The sequence below is a fragment of the Cimex lectularius genome, unplaced genomic scaffold, assembly GCF_000648675.2.
Source record: "Cimex lectularius strain Harlan isolate CLEC.00 unplaced genomic scaffold, Clec_2.1 scaffold21, whole genome shotgun sequence".
Lineage (NCBI taxonomy): Eukaryota > Metazoa > Arthropoda > Insecta > Hemiptera > Cimicidae > Cimex > Cimex lectularius.
In genome coordinates this window covers 2,363,226-2,378,251 of record NW_019392671.1, presented here as the reverse complement: position 1 = coordinate 2,378,251, position 15,026 = coordinate 2,363,226, and the positions used below count along the sequence as shown (strand labels likewise).

Genomic DNA, 15,026 nt, shown 5'->3' with positions numbered 1-15,026 from the left:
AGAAAGAAATCACAGAATGTGTCAAAGGAAGCAGGAATAGACTGCGAATCCTAACAGGATTCCTGACAGGACACTGTAGATTAAATGGACATCTAAAGAAAATTGGAATAATCCAAGATGGCACATGTAGATTCTGCAAAGAAGCAGAAGAGACACCAACACACTTACTAACAAACTGCGGAGCTACACTAGCCCGCAGGAGGAAGTGTTTTGGGATGTATAATGTGACCATAGAAGAACTACAACCGCTGAAACCGGGCCTATTAATCAAGTTTCTTGATGAAATAGGACTCACCGATGTGCTTTAGGCAGAGCACAGGGGATACAATAGCTCTTAAATGACGTAGTATACCATACCCTGAAATATTATATCTATCTATCTATCTATTATCTCTATCTCCTCTAGAGGTCATTGCTCATCTTTTAATGGTCTAGGAATTACACTTTCTCCCATTGGGTGTTTTGACGACTAGTCTTTTTGCTTGAATTATGCCTAATATACGTTTCCAGTATTTGTTGTGTTGTAAATTGAGGAATCGTAGTGAGTTGTGTTTTAGGACTATTGTGTCATCACTAGATGAAAGTTAACATAGCCACGTTGGATATAGTACAAAATTTTATAATGCCAGCGATTGATACATATATTTCTGCATACAGTGCAACCAAACTTTTCAGTTTTCTCAAAACTATATGGTTAAACTGCTAAAGGACTAGAAATTCACCTCAGCTGGAAATTCGATTCAATGGTGCAGCTTTTCGATACAAGATCGACATCCTGTGTCGAAGAAACGTTTTAAACGGTATCGATGTAAAGTCATCCTCCCACTTCCCAGTTATTCAATGAGAACGCAGGCTTTGTTTTGGAGAGAAATTCACTTTCCATCTTTTCATATTTGTTTTCTCACCTGTCAGTTCAACTAAGTCGAATTGCTGGAGAATACGTGGAGAAACATGTGACCCATCGCTTGTAGAGAGATCCCCGGCGCTTTTCTGATATATCTTTTGTTTATAATGTTTTATAAATACGAGGTAAATATTAATTTATGTCGACATAGAATGAAATCTAGTATTGATAAGGATGGCTTCTGATAAAAGTGATTGCTCTCCCCGAATGGCATCGGCGTATAATTTGTGCATAGTCTCAATTAGAATCCGATTTTCGCCTGACATCACCTTTTTTCCCTACATCATCAGGAATTCGAGCCGCTGATTTTTTTTCTGCAGGTAAATAATCTGGTTCTATGTATTCCTTCAGCCCGTTTCCTCCTTATAGGATTTATATGAAATCGGCCTGTTATCTCGAGAGAGCGATTCATTGTATTTACATAAATAGAAAGCAGATACGTTCGCCAACCCTATATTAAAAAAAAAAAACGATCAATAGATTTAGTGTTTATTCATACCATTTCGTTACAACAAAACAGTGATGTGGTTTGAGGAAATTTTTGTTAAACGCAGTAAGTATATTAAAGATCAAAATAAACAAAACAATTCAAAGAGGCGACCCATGAGGTTATGTATATTAAAATTAAAAAAATTTTGTATGATAAAAAAAACTTAGTGACATCATACTGTCCCATATGTATGTCTGAGATTGCATTATTTAATAGAAGGAAGCATTAAAATAACTGATACGTAACAAGATCCAAAAATAATATAATTAATTACCAGTACCATATCTTTTCAAATTACAGTTGAAATTTATGGTGGTTAGGTGTCAATTTTACGCTAAACACTGAGTCGTGTTAGGCTGTCAATTTTAAAAAGGTAGTATACAGACTGGTGTGATGTAGGTTTCAGAAAAACATTTTCTTTATCGTGCCAATGTTTCGATCTTTAAAAAGTATTTCTTCTGAAACCTACATCACACCAGACAGCATCTCACGATTTCTAAATAAATATCGATTAACAGTCACTAATCACACACACGTAGTATACAGAATTTAATAGCCTAGAGAGCAGAAAACATGAAAGTTAAGTACTACTCCCTTAAACGGCATTCTCTGATATGAACTGTACAAAAAGCATATACACATTTGAGATATCATCAGTCTGCGGAAGTTGGCACGCATAGTATGTATATAATATATACAAGAGGCATAGAATCCTATATTAAATCGCCTACAGAAAAAATAACAATGCCTCTTTGCAGAATCTGCCTGTGCCATTTTGGATTATTCCAATCTTCTTTAAGTGTCCATTTAACTTGCAGTGTCCTGTTAGGAATCCTATTAGGATTGGCAGTTTGTTCCTGCTTCCCTTGACACATTCTGTAATTTCTTTTCTTCCAAAATTGGTTAGAAGATTCTTGGATTGTCTGTGTCCAGTCAGTGAATTCCATAGTTCCTTCGTTTTTGTTTTGTCCTGCCTGAGATACTCGTTAATAGTGTGGATTCCTATGCCACAGAAGGGTGTAGGTCCTGTCAGCAGTGTAGCAGCTCCTTGCCTTGCAAGGGTGTCCGCTTTCTCAATGCCTTCTACTCCCATATATCCTGGGACCCAGCAGAGGCTGACTGTTCTGTGTACCTAATATGTTTAGTTTGGTTTTGCAGTTCAGCACCATCTTTGAACTAATGATATTTGAGCTTAGTGCTTTGATGGCTGCTTGGCTATCTGACATGATAGCTATATTCTTGTTTTTGTACCCTTTACTTAGGTTGAGTTGGGTACGTATTTCGATTGCATGAATCTCAGCTTGGAAGATACTGGTGTATTTTCCCATGGGTTTTGAGTATTTGGTTCCAGGTCCAAATACTCCTGCCCCTGTACCTTCTTGTGTTCTATGTATCTGTGTACCAAACGATGGTGCCATTTTTAAAAAGAGGTATTTCCCTCTCGTTCCCATTCCTTTTTTGTACCTAGGTTTATTGATTAAATTCAAACATCTTGTTCATGTCGACTCTCGGAACCATGAGTATTGGATGGTCTTTTCATTGTTTCTTGCTTTCTCTCCATCTTAGTTTTATTCTTGTTGGAGGTTTCTCTTTGGTAAAATTAATGATGGTTTTCAGCGCTGTCCTTATTACCATGTGGTGTAGGGGGACAAATCCCAGTACTTTTTCCATGCTAATTGTAGGACATGTTCTCATTGCTCCCGTTATGCAAGTCTCTGTATTTTTGTGAGTTCTTTCCTTTTAGTTACTTTTCTGCTTTGTCAGCCCAGGCTATAGCTCCATATGTAAGTATAGGTCTTACTATCATGGTGTACATCCATAGCAGGGTTACCGGTCTTCATTCCTTCCTGCTATTCTTCTGCACTCATCAAAGCTTGCATTGCCTTCATGATGGCAGAGCCAATGTGTTTCTTAAATGTTAGTGTTTTTTCTAGTTTGATGCCCATATTTGACTTCTTTTTTATTTTTATCGCGGGGTTATTTGCCTCATGTGATCTATTTTCCTTTTCCGTGTAAAAGCGACTATAGTTGTTTTATTAGTATATATTGTTCCAAAGTCAGCGTTTTACACCATTCTTCTGTGATTTTTAGTCCCTCTTGGATTATATCACAGTCCTCGAAGTTTCCCCTGGTAGTCAGGACGATGTCGTCCGTATATCTCTGACATTTTATCCCTGTACAATACAGGGTCTTGAGCAGTTCATCAACTGTTAGGCTCCATAGAAGAGGTGACAGTACCCCTCCTTGAGGACATCCCTTGGTTGTGCTAACTTCTATAGTGTTTCAGCTATTCTAGTTCTTAGCATTTCTCCAATCCATCTGGATGGGGTTTGGTCTACGTGCTTTTTCCCTAGGGAGACCTTCATTGATGCATGAGATGCAATGTCGAAGGATCCCTCAATATCGAGGAATGTGCAGATTGCTATTTCCTTTGTTTCTATTGTTTCCTTTAGGTCATTGGTTAACTGGTACAGTGCAGTTTCTGTTGATGTTCCTGCTCTGTATGCATGCTGACAGTGATGGAGAGGTATGTCTACCAGTGCTGTCGTTCTTATATGGTTGTCTATCAGCTGTTCAAGGGTTTTTAGTAGAAAGGACGTTAAGCTGATTGGTCTGTTGGATTTAGGCATTGTAGGGTCTCTTTTTTCCCACTTTCTGTATGAACACTACCTTTGCCCTACGCCATGTCTGTGGTATATAACCTAATGCTAAGCTGCTTCTATATAATCGCATCAATGTTGGAGTGATTGTATCCATTCCTTTTTGTAGCAGGATTGGAAAAATCCCATCCATTCCTGGTGCTTTTTATGGGCTTAATGTGTTAATCACCCAGAGGATCTTCTTCTCTGTGACTATTTCAGCTGCTTTCTTCCACTTTTCTTTCTTGCGATTATCTACTCTCACATTTTCTATGGGGATGTCATAGGTGCTGTCTGGAAAATGTGTATTTAGAAGGCGCATTGCTTTTTGTTTCGTATCTTCTGTGTAGTTACCTTCTACGTTCTGTCCTTTGCTAGTTCCCTGGGCAATCTAGCTGCTGTAGATACTGTGGAGATTTCTCCGCAGAATTTGTGAAAATCTTCTCTTTTCGCCCTGCGGATGGCATGGTTGTACGAAGTAAGTAACCTTTTGTATTTTCCCCAGTTACTTGCTATTCCAGCTTTGTTAAATGCTTTCTTGGTTTCTTTCCTTAGTTCGCCCAGTTCTGCGTTCCACCAAGGTGGTTGTTGCCTACTTTTTGGGACCTTCACAGGGCAGCTTGATTCATACGCATCAATTATATTCTCTGTGAATTCCGTAACTGCAAGTTCCAATTCATTGCAGGTTTTTGGTATTCTCCTCACTGTTAGACTGTGTCTTACCATCTCAGTGAACCTTGCCCAGTCTGTGTTTCGGGGGTTCCTGAATGGTGTAGAGTCTGTCCTATCTGATTCGACGCCAAACCTTTATTTTGTGGTCCAATATTGACTCTTCACCTGAAACCCTCCAATTTTTTATTACTTTATGTAGGGCTTGGCTGCAAATGGTAGTATCCAATACATCTCGTCTCACTTTGGTTACAAAGGTAGGGGTTGATCTTATATTAAGTACTTCACCAGCAAAGGGAGGTTTTTCTTGCCGCAATAGCTCTTCGGGGGGAGGGTGGTCTTCATCTCCTGGGAAGTACGCCGATGCTACCACTGCTTCCAGTTTCTTCCTGTCGATTGTTATCTTCACCTTGATGGGAACTAAATCTCTAGTCATGGATTCTGAAAGACAGAGGTACTTAGTGTTTTTCCTAATTAATATACATGCAAGGTCTGGAATCCCATACAGCCTTATCGTCTTTGCAGGACAAACCTCTAATTTGTCCTTTCCATTGCCAGGGTTGGTGGATGAGAATCGCCCATAGATGTTGCACAGTCAACATCCTAGCTATTATTGCCGAGGCAGCTTTAGCATGATGGATGTTCACCTGGGCTATTCTCATTTTCTTCGTGTAGGGTTAGTCTTTTGGGGGAGGAGGAGGGGTCTGGGTTCCCAGGATGACCTGATCAACTTTCATCTTGGCAGTGTTTTTGGAGGTAGTTTCCTTGGATGGAAGCATCGCTGTACGGGCCTGCTCCATTCGAATTGATGGGGTTGGGTTGGTGTGGAGGTGTGGGATTTCTCCCGTTTTGTATCCTCCTCCCCTCCCTTTTTCAGGCCCCTTACCAGGATCTCCCGAAACGATAATTGAGGGTTTGTCCTCTTTGAATTATCATCTCTGCCAAGATTTCATCTATGCCTAGGATCATGACAAATCCAGGCCCCTCCGCTTTCACTGCCAGGTTCTTTTCTTTGTTCAGCTCCAATTTAGGGGTTATCTCCTGTAGCCATTGTACAGTTTTGCCATCTTGACAGTCCAAGACCATTATGCCTGGCCTGAAATGTATGCCTTCGAACTGTATTTTGGCTTCTCTTCAATGAGGGTTTCGTCTTGATGGGTTAGCTCTTCCGTGGTTAGTGTTACCAGTGGGTATTCCTCTGGTAGCACAGCCACCCTTATAACCCACAAGCCATCCTTTGCTGCTCCAGTGTAGCTAACGCTTGAGGTGTGGATGGCTTTGCCTTCTTTTCTTCCCTTAATTCTTTGGAGGTTAGAGATTGTTCTCTTGCCCTCTTGCTGGATGAATGTATTTACAGTTTCTCCTTTTGGATCTTGGCCTTTCTTTCATCAGTCATCTTCCTTGCTTCCTCGGGTGTTTTCCCTGATCTTATCGCTCACATGTACCATTTGGTCATAGCACCACTAAGACCTTTCCTGTGAGGGTCATCTTTCCTGCCTTTTTCTCCTAATTTCAGTAGTTCGGCGGAGACTTTTTTCTTCCCTTTTGGTTTCCCAAGAGGGGGGGTCTGTATTTTCTTGTGTCGCTACCTGAAGGTGTTGGGCCCCTCGTTTGTGTGGTGATAGGTTTCCCACGTAGCGACTGTTGTTTGTCTTTTGTTGGGAGAGGTGGTCTCTCCTTTGCTTCCATGGACTGAACGTCCATCTGGGGGATAGTCTCCAAATTGCTTGGTTTTTTTGAAGCAGTGAGATCCTGCTTCAGGTTTGGTTTATTGTTTTCTATACTCATATGATTCCCACGAGTAGCTAGGGAACTAAAAGATCCACTCCATCAGAGCCCTGCATGATGGAGTAAGGCTAAGTACTCTCTGATGTCGCCCGGTGTCAGAGAGGCTCCGTTCAAGACAGCCACTTAACCCCAGCTGCCAGTGAATCACTCGGCACGGAACGCATGACACCTTTGATTGGGGCAGATGCTGTTTTCTAATAGGAGGAGAGGGTTTGGTGGTTGGATTTTGCTTAGTGAGGAGTGGTTGGGAAAGCGAATACCTCACTTTAGGAGTAGGACACCAGAGCCCCTTTAGCCTTTTCGCACCGTGCCATGCCATGGAGGATCAATATGAATCCCCCCATCAGGCCGGCGACGAACGTTTCCCGGGGTTCGCTACTTGGAAGCGGGGTTGGTCTTTGAACCCCTACATAACTGTATAGCATGCCAATTTCGTCCATTTAAATATTCGAGAAATGTATTCCAATTTAATTCGAATGCATGTAAAAAAAGTTTTTCTGTAATTCCACAGAATTGGGCAGATACATACAAAATGGAAGACAGTTTCATCTGCTAACATATTGCAGACACTTAAGCCTCTCCTCGCTTCTAGTGTATGAACAATTTAAATTTAACATTTCACTCCTAGTTTTCATTATTATAGCCATGAACCACCTTTGAGAACTGTCTTTTAAATACGTGTTTTCCCCTAAGTCGGTGTTGATAACTTTGTATAATGAATGAAAACGCATGCGCTCTCTCCCCAAATGAGACCCAGTCTGAACTCTAGATTTAAATCTTCTAGAAAGTTATTTACATATATGCTATTTTTTTGTTGATATAATTTTATGATGTCATATCTCATTTTTATACATTTGTTAACTAACGAATCATACCAAAATATTTTTTTCGTCATTATCTCTTCTATTAATTTAATTAATTCTTAAGACTTTGACTTGAACATTAAAGGGCTCTTTGAATATAGGAAATATCCAGGGAAACAGTAAAAATGAACAAAGGCAATCTGTTAGTTTCGAGATAAAGTACATAATCTGGGCAACTCTTGGGCATGCAGAACAATTTTGTAATAAAGTTTCTCTGGACACTTTCAACTTCTTCATATTCTTGATAGCCCCAGATCTGTGCTGCATAGCATAAAATTGCTCGTGATACGGAATCAAACACTTTATATTTTGCTGTAAGAGGTATATCATCTTTGATTATTAACTTCATATATTAATTACCATTCCCTGAAACATTGCTGTCCATTGACTTGTGGCGTCAAGATCAAATCATATTACAAATGGGTTTTTTTTTCAAAAACACCGGCACACCGAGGGTTGATATAACTCTGCTGTTCCGAACCCTCGAAAAAAAAAAGTATATTTTATAAATAAATAAATATATATATATATAAAATACAGTTTTGTGGGAGTTGAGATTTGATATTATGCTATAATGAGAAATACTTATCAGCTAATCTGGCTCTTATTATTAATTTAGTCATACAACGATGAAGAAATTCATTTAAAATAAAATTTGAACTTTTACAAATAGTTTTATGCAACTCACAAGGGATTAAAAAAAAGTTTCAAGAAAATAAAATGGATGAACCATTTAAAATATGTATAATGAAGTATATTGGAATTAAAAATATTTAAGTTAAAACAACATCAATTTATGTGGTGAAATTGTAAATAAATAATGAATAATTGTAAAACAAATGTAAAAGGCCTAATAGGAGATACATATTTAGAAAATGTCACAGCGACCGAGTGGTTAGGGCATCCATGTATTTGCCATGCTAGTGGGTCTGGGTTTGAATCCTGGCATAACATTTTAATTAAGAGTGATATGAAAAATGTATTATTCATTTGTTTGGCCTCTTGTCTGCAAATACGTATTTCAAAATTTGATTCATTACTAAATATAACTCTTATATTTACTTAACTTATCAGTAAATGAAACTCAGTTATACCATTATTTACAGAACACTAAAAGTAAACAACAGGGTCAAGAAAATAACTTAATTTGAAATCTAAATCATAACAGTTACCTTAAGTATTTTACTATCTTCAACTTGGTCATTTTGGTCTGTCTTTCATCATCTGTCAGACGCGTTTTGGTTTTTCACTAACTTCAACTCAGTGAGGATAGACAGACGAAAATGATCTGTAATGACCAAATTACTATTTAAGACTTCTCACATCATGTCGTGATTTTGAATTTAAAAGTTAAAAAAATGTTGTTTATAATCTGGGTTTAAACCTCAGTTTTGTTTGCTCAGATTTTCATAGTTGGTTTGGTATTCCCTACGCACAGCAGCCTTTTGGCTCAACATACTTTTCCTAGTTCCTTAGTTCAGTTCAGTTGAATCGGTCCTTCTTTTAAGAAATAGGTGTCATTCCTGCAATTCTTTTTCCTGGATCTTCACGGTTGCTTCTCATTCAAATTCAAAGATAATATGGGAGGTAGGTTCTTCCTCATCATTGCATCACCTACAAATGAGGTCATCGTTGAATATGCCCATGTGTTTAGGTGTTTTCTCATATAGTGACCTATTAGCCCTACAACCCCTGCGTTTACTATGTTTGGCACCTCTGGAGTTGACCCTTTCTGAGATGAAAAAGTCTCTGATCTTATCCCAATTATGGATTCTGAATTATAGTTTGTCTTGCAGATCCTCCTCTGGCCAGTTCCCCTTTCATCCATTAATCAGATCAAAGTTTATTTTATGTCAGTCTTTCTGTATGAATAGCTCATCAAACTTGTAACTTATATACTAGATGAGGATATGCTTTTACAAGTTTGTTTTGATTCTCTGCCTTATTTTGACAGTACATCAGAGTAGACAACCGTGGTAATAAAACAGTTTGGAGAGGAAGCAATCCATTTTTGAAACTGAAGCTGTATAGGAGAGCCATCAGAGAGAACTTGAAAACTGAAATATTGATTGGATGTTTTATTTGATTTTAATAGAACAAAATTATTATGATTGCTTGTACTGATTCTAATTACTATACTTATTTCAGGTGCAAAGATGATGCCTCTACCCCACAATCAAGATATTTTTTGTTATTTAGTTAACAAACACTCAACATGGAAAGTAAGGTAATTAAAGTTTAAGTTAAATACACATGTATGTTAAAACATATATAACTCAATTAAATGTGTTATTTATTCAATTGTTTGTGATATTCCACAAATGTGGACTGCAGTGGCGGATATTAATTAGTAACCCTGAGTTCAAATTCTAGGCTTAGAAAAATAAGCTAAACTGTAAACATTCTATTTAAAAACCTAATAATTAGCTCTTCTGTGTACCTCATTATGATTGATGCAGTGATAAAAAAATAAATTATTAGTAAATTGTATTTTTTTTTAATGACATCAGTCTCATTTACAGTTAATTTTGTACATAACGCATCCTTTTCTCTTGATTTTAAGCAGATACAAACGAGTGTTTTCGTTTGGAACACAAGGAATCACAACATACAATCCGGAAACTTTAGAAGTTACCAATCGTTGGTTATACTGTGATATATTATCTGTGAAAAGAGTATTTGAAAAGCCTGGGAAATTTATTATAACATTCAGAAAAGACAAAAATAAAAAAGTTGACACTATGTGTTTTTCCACGGAACATCGTGCAGAAGTTCTTTCAGTGTCTTCCCAATTTAGATTTAGGTTTAGTGAAAAACCTAGTGATAGTCAGGTAATAATGGTATTATTTAATATTGACAAAGCTTGTTTTAATTATTTTCTTTTATTTTATATAGAAGTATGAAGCTCAAAAATTGCATTGGTCAGGAACTCGATTACCAATTGTACTTGATGTTACACCAACCTCTCTTGATCAGTTGGATGCTGCTACTAACCATCTTTTAGCAAAATATGAGTTCAAAGATATTGAAAGTATATATGAACTCTCTAAAGTGGCGGATACATTTGTTGTTGTTATGAAAAATTTTGGCCGAATGGTAAGAATTTCTGTAAATTTAATGTTCTGATTGGAAAATAAACTTAATTTTGTACATTTTTAGCATCTTTTTGTATGTCAAAAAAAAGTTGAAATTAAAAAAAAAATAGAAGAAAATTCTTCTTATTATCTTGGAATTGATATAAAAATACAGGTTAAAGCAGAGCAAATTGACTATTTTATAGAAAATAGGTTTGGCAACTTTAGGTGAGCACAATTGTTTATAAAATAATTAGAAGAGTAGTTTTGTATTGATGATCTTGATCATTTCTTTAATTTTAGTGGTGATGAATATTGCACATCATTGACTGAATTCAACGTTGAAAAATATACCAGTAGGAGTCATCAAGATCCTCAACAAAGGTTACTCTGTATAACCCAAACTTGTATCTTGGAAAGAGACCCAGAAACGTACAATATTGTTACACTTAGACCGCTGACATCTATTTTCGCTTTAATTCGAGAGTACAAAAACCCTAGACTTTTTACTGTGGAATATACAGATATGTCATCGAGAACGTATAGTGGAGCTAATAGGTGAGCTTTTTCTTTTTGATGTATCATTTTAGGTTATATCTGGTTAATATGACTAATAACATAAAAACTTTTACTCCATTAATTTGTTTGCTTAATTCCTATAAAAACTTTTGTACATAAACGATGTAAATAGAAATGATGAATGGCGGAGTGAGTGCGGTGTTCAATCCTTTTAAAAAGATAGTTCCTACTCACAGTAAGAAAAATCCGGATTTAGAGCTTATGGCTTATCATCAGGTTGAAGGAGTTGCACAACCAAATCTCTCAACATGAACTGCAAAAGTGAACCCTGATACCCCTGCCAACACAAGTTCCAATGAGGACCTTACTGTGAGTAGGAACTATCTTTTTAAAAGTATTAAACAATGTAAATACGCATACAATAATATATTCTGGCAAGTTTAATACAAATAAAAAGTAGCATTAACTTATTCTATTATCACTATGATTGAAGTTTGAGTTAAAGAACAGTTATTCCCATTTTGTAATTAGTTAATTCCAACTCATCTTAACACATTCAGTATTGGTGACCTAATGAAGGCGAAACTGGCCCAACCTGCCAAAAAAATGACTTGCATGCAGGTCATGAAGTGTAACCTTTCTAGGAATAGGAAATTTTACTGTATGGGAAGGAGAAAATTAAAATACCAGGACACAGAATGTGTTAAATAGACTAAAAATAGTATTCCTTTAATCTAAATACCTTACCCAACCATCCTTAACCATAACACTACCTGGTGTAACCCTAACCTAACCCAACCTGTCCCTAACCCAACCCATCCCTAATCATAACTCAACCTGACCTGACCTAACTCGTCCTCAACCTAACCTAACCCTAACTCATAATTGATATTAGCCTTTTAAAAATAGCTATAATTTTGTATCAACAAATCAGGTATGTTACCTCATTCCTCTATCCATTCGGTTATTTACAATTTATTTAATTGTAAGCTTCAATATTGTAAGTAGTGATTATTTGGAGATCGTGAGATGCGGCCTGGTGTGACATAAAAAACGTTTTCTTTATCGTGCCAACGTTTCGATCTTTATTGAGATCATCTTTAGGGCCTGAGATTTATAAACATTGTTTAAATTATACAAATACATGTAGGATGTGAAAAAATGAATTTATATAATGCTAGAACTTTTAGACTCAATCAAAATGTTTGTTTTCTGTGTAGATATGTCATTATTGTGTATCGTGATGAAAACACTTTGATTGAGTCTAAAAGTTCTAGCATTTATAAATTCATTTTTTCACATTGACATATATTTGTATAATTTAAACAATGTTTATAAATCCCAGGCCCTGAAGATGATCTCAATAAAGATCGAAACGTTGGCGTCATAAAGAAAATGTTTTTCTAAAACCTACGTCACACCAGACCACATCTCACGATCTCCAAATAATCATTGACTAACGGTCACTAAACACCACACATTGTAAGTAGTTGTTCATATTTCTTAATCTTGTGAAGGATTAATAGGTTCAAAGTTCTGATTGAGGGAGTATATTCCTCAAAAGCTTGATGATGGAACTGAGTGGTTTTTTTTCTTTCAAATTGGCTTTATCATCCCTAATTTTTTTATATCTATCTCTACCTGCCCTAACCCTACCTGACCTAACCTAACCCGTTCCCATCCTATCCAAACCCTAACTCAATATAATTGATATCAGCCTTTTAATAACTATGATTTTGTATCCACAAATCAATAACTCTAAGCTAAAACTACAAGACCTTGACATAAACAAATCATTTAACAAATGAAATAAAGGTGACCACTTGCTTATGTTCGGAGTACAATACAGTTAACATGCTAAGAAAATTAATAAAAATAAATAAAACATGGATAAATGTGTTCTGACTGAACAACGTAATAACGGAATGAAAAATAAGAAATATGCCTAAAGTACTCCTTTTTGCAAATCTTGAAAACAATTCCTACAATTTATGGTAACTAGTTATTTATATGTCCATAAAGAGATTTTGATTTTGAATATTTTAGAGATTCAATATTGGCTACTATACTCGAAGGAGCCCGTGGTATAGGGAATAAAGATATTCATGTGAAAATGAAGTGTACTTGCCGTGGAAAGCGATGGGGACCATACCATACAGACATGGAAGAAGAAGTAAGCAAACTTTAATTTCTGAACAAGATAATTCAGTATTTATTATTTTATGTCATTATAACATTTNTTTATTTATTTATTGTAATTTTAGGTAGAGACGGTCCACTTAAGGTTATTAAAAGATTCGATTGGAAAGAAAGGCATGAGTGAAATGATAGAAAGATTTAATGCCAATGTACCATACAGTGGCCTTTTGCATTCAGTCACACAAGATGTAAGTTTAATCGTTTTGCTTAATTTTTTTGTTTTAAAAATAGATTCTTGGAGCTCGGTTTTTACCAGAGAGTTGTCAGATTAAGAAATGGATGTACTTGACCAATGAGGTAAACATAAAACTGTATTGGTTTCAAATCTAAATGACCCTGAACCCAAAGAACTTCTAAATTGATTAGAGTAGGAGCCAGCCTCTTTACAACTAGCACACTCTGACCAGTATTGTTCTATTTTGCATCTTCATTGTTGTCTAGAGCTCTTCATTAAGCTTAAGGGTTTTTTTACCAGATCTCCGAACTTTACAAGGACTCCCGTGTGTATCCTTTAGGCCCAGAAATAGGAATCAGCCTACATAAGCCTTCTCTGTCTTTTCTTATCCTGGCAATATCCGCACAGGCTTGTTTCTGTCACTCCAAGTCTATACATTTGTTTCTGGTGTCTGCAGTGTCCTGTCAACAGTGCTACTATTATTTTAGCCCTAACTTGTCTTAGATTTAGAAGTTCTGCCATGTTCCTTTGCTGAACTTTTTCACATGGCATTGTCCTGGGCTGCATTCCCATTGAAGGAGTATTAATTTTTAATCCATTGTTTGATATTGTTTTGGCAGTTTGGTATGCCACAAAAGGGTTCAGGGCTAATAGATATCCACATTGAACTTTATTTGGCCAATTTATCAGCCTCTTTGTTTCCCCTTTTCACTGTGTGCCCTGGTATTCAGGCAAGGGAAGTTTTATTGTTTTCCCCAATGTCTGACAGGGCTCTAATGCAATCCCAAATGACTGGTCTTTACCACTGATGCGGTAATTGCCCTCAGTACCGCTTGGCTGTCTGAGTAGATGGCTTTTGATCTCCTTGGCATAATGTTCAATAGCCACAGTCTCCACTTGAAAGACATTGGCATTCTATTCCTTGGTTTATTTCTGGAAATATCATCTCCTGACCCATATTCAGTTTTGGAACCATCTGTAAATGTGGTTAGCATTAATTGGGACGCCTTTCCTCCATACTTCTAAATAGACTTTTTTCAAGTCAAAAAAGTCCATGAGATGCATAGAATTAAAACTATGACCCCATAGTTCCCTTCTATACCAAATTTCTCATACAACTCTCACTATTGCGATAGACCTTGAGAATTCTGAAAAATATTTGCCTGGCTGCTAGTAACTCGTATAAACCACCATAAGTATGAAATCGCTACATATCAGGGATTGAATCAGTTAGTCAGTCATAACATATTATTTTATGCATATAGATATAATAAATTAAATAGTTTTAATAACTTAAACAGATTAAATATACAAGTGAGTTATATCCTTGTTAAAAAGATGGTTCCTACTCACAGTAAGTTATTTCGCAACAATCTGGATTTCAAGCCCTTTAGCTCATCATCAGGTTGAAGGATTTCTATTTTCTATGACCACATCTCTCAACGTGAATTGCAAAAGTGAACCCGTTGATACCCCCGCCAACGTGACGTTCCAATGAGGAGCTGATTTTTTAATGGCACTCAATTTGAACGTGCGAAAAGTGGGAATTATAACACCAATAACTATTATAATAGTAAATACTGTAAGAAATTAATTCTAAATTAGTGATTAAACATAAAAGATAAAAAAATTAGAATAATACCTTAATATTATTAAATTATTATAAAAATAATAACATTTAAAATAATTAATTTAATTATTTGGAC

At 36.4% G+C, this 15,026-nt stretch overlaps 1 protein-coding gene across 2 annotated transcripts in view; it reads left to right on the top strand.

Moving 5' to 3' along the window:
* Window positions 1-1,269: 1,269 nt before the first annotated feature.
* The window catches only part of LOC106668544 (dnaJ homolog subfamily C member 13), a 46,044-nt gene continuing 32,287 nt past the window's right edge, over window positions 1,270-15,026 (top strand). Inside the window, exons 1-8 of one of the 2 annotated variants that reach the window (XM_024225307.1) lie at window positions 1,270-1,457; window positions 9,502-9,580; window positions 9,920-10,184; window positions 10,249-10,449; window positions 10,513-10,655; window positions 10,731-10,985; window positions 12,993-13,119; window positions 13,211-13,333. In XM_024225307.1, coding sequence (XP_024081075.1) covers window positions 1,427-1,457; window positions 9,502-9,580; window positions 9,920-10,184; window positions 10,249-10,449; window positions 10,513-10,655; window positions 10,731-10,985; window positions 12,993-13,119; window positions 13,211-13,333 — 1,224 coding nt within the window. In that variant the 5' untranslated portion in view covers window positions 1,270-1,426. Of the gene's footprint in view, window positions 1,458-9,501; window positions 9,581-9,916; window positions 10,185-10,248; window positions 10,450-10,512; window positions 10,656-10,730; window positions 10,986-12,992; window positions 13,120-13,210; window positions 13,334-15,026 lie in introns of both variants that reach the window. The other variant, XM_024225306.1, reaches the window with a different exon arrangement.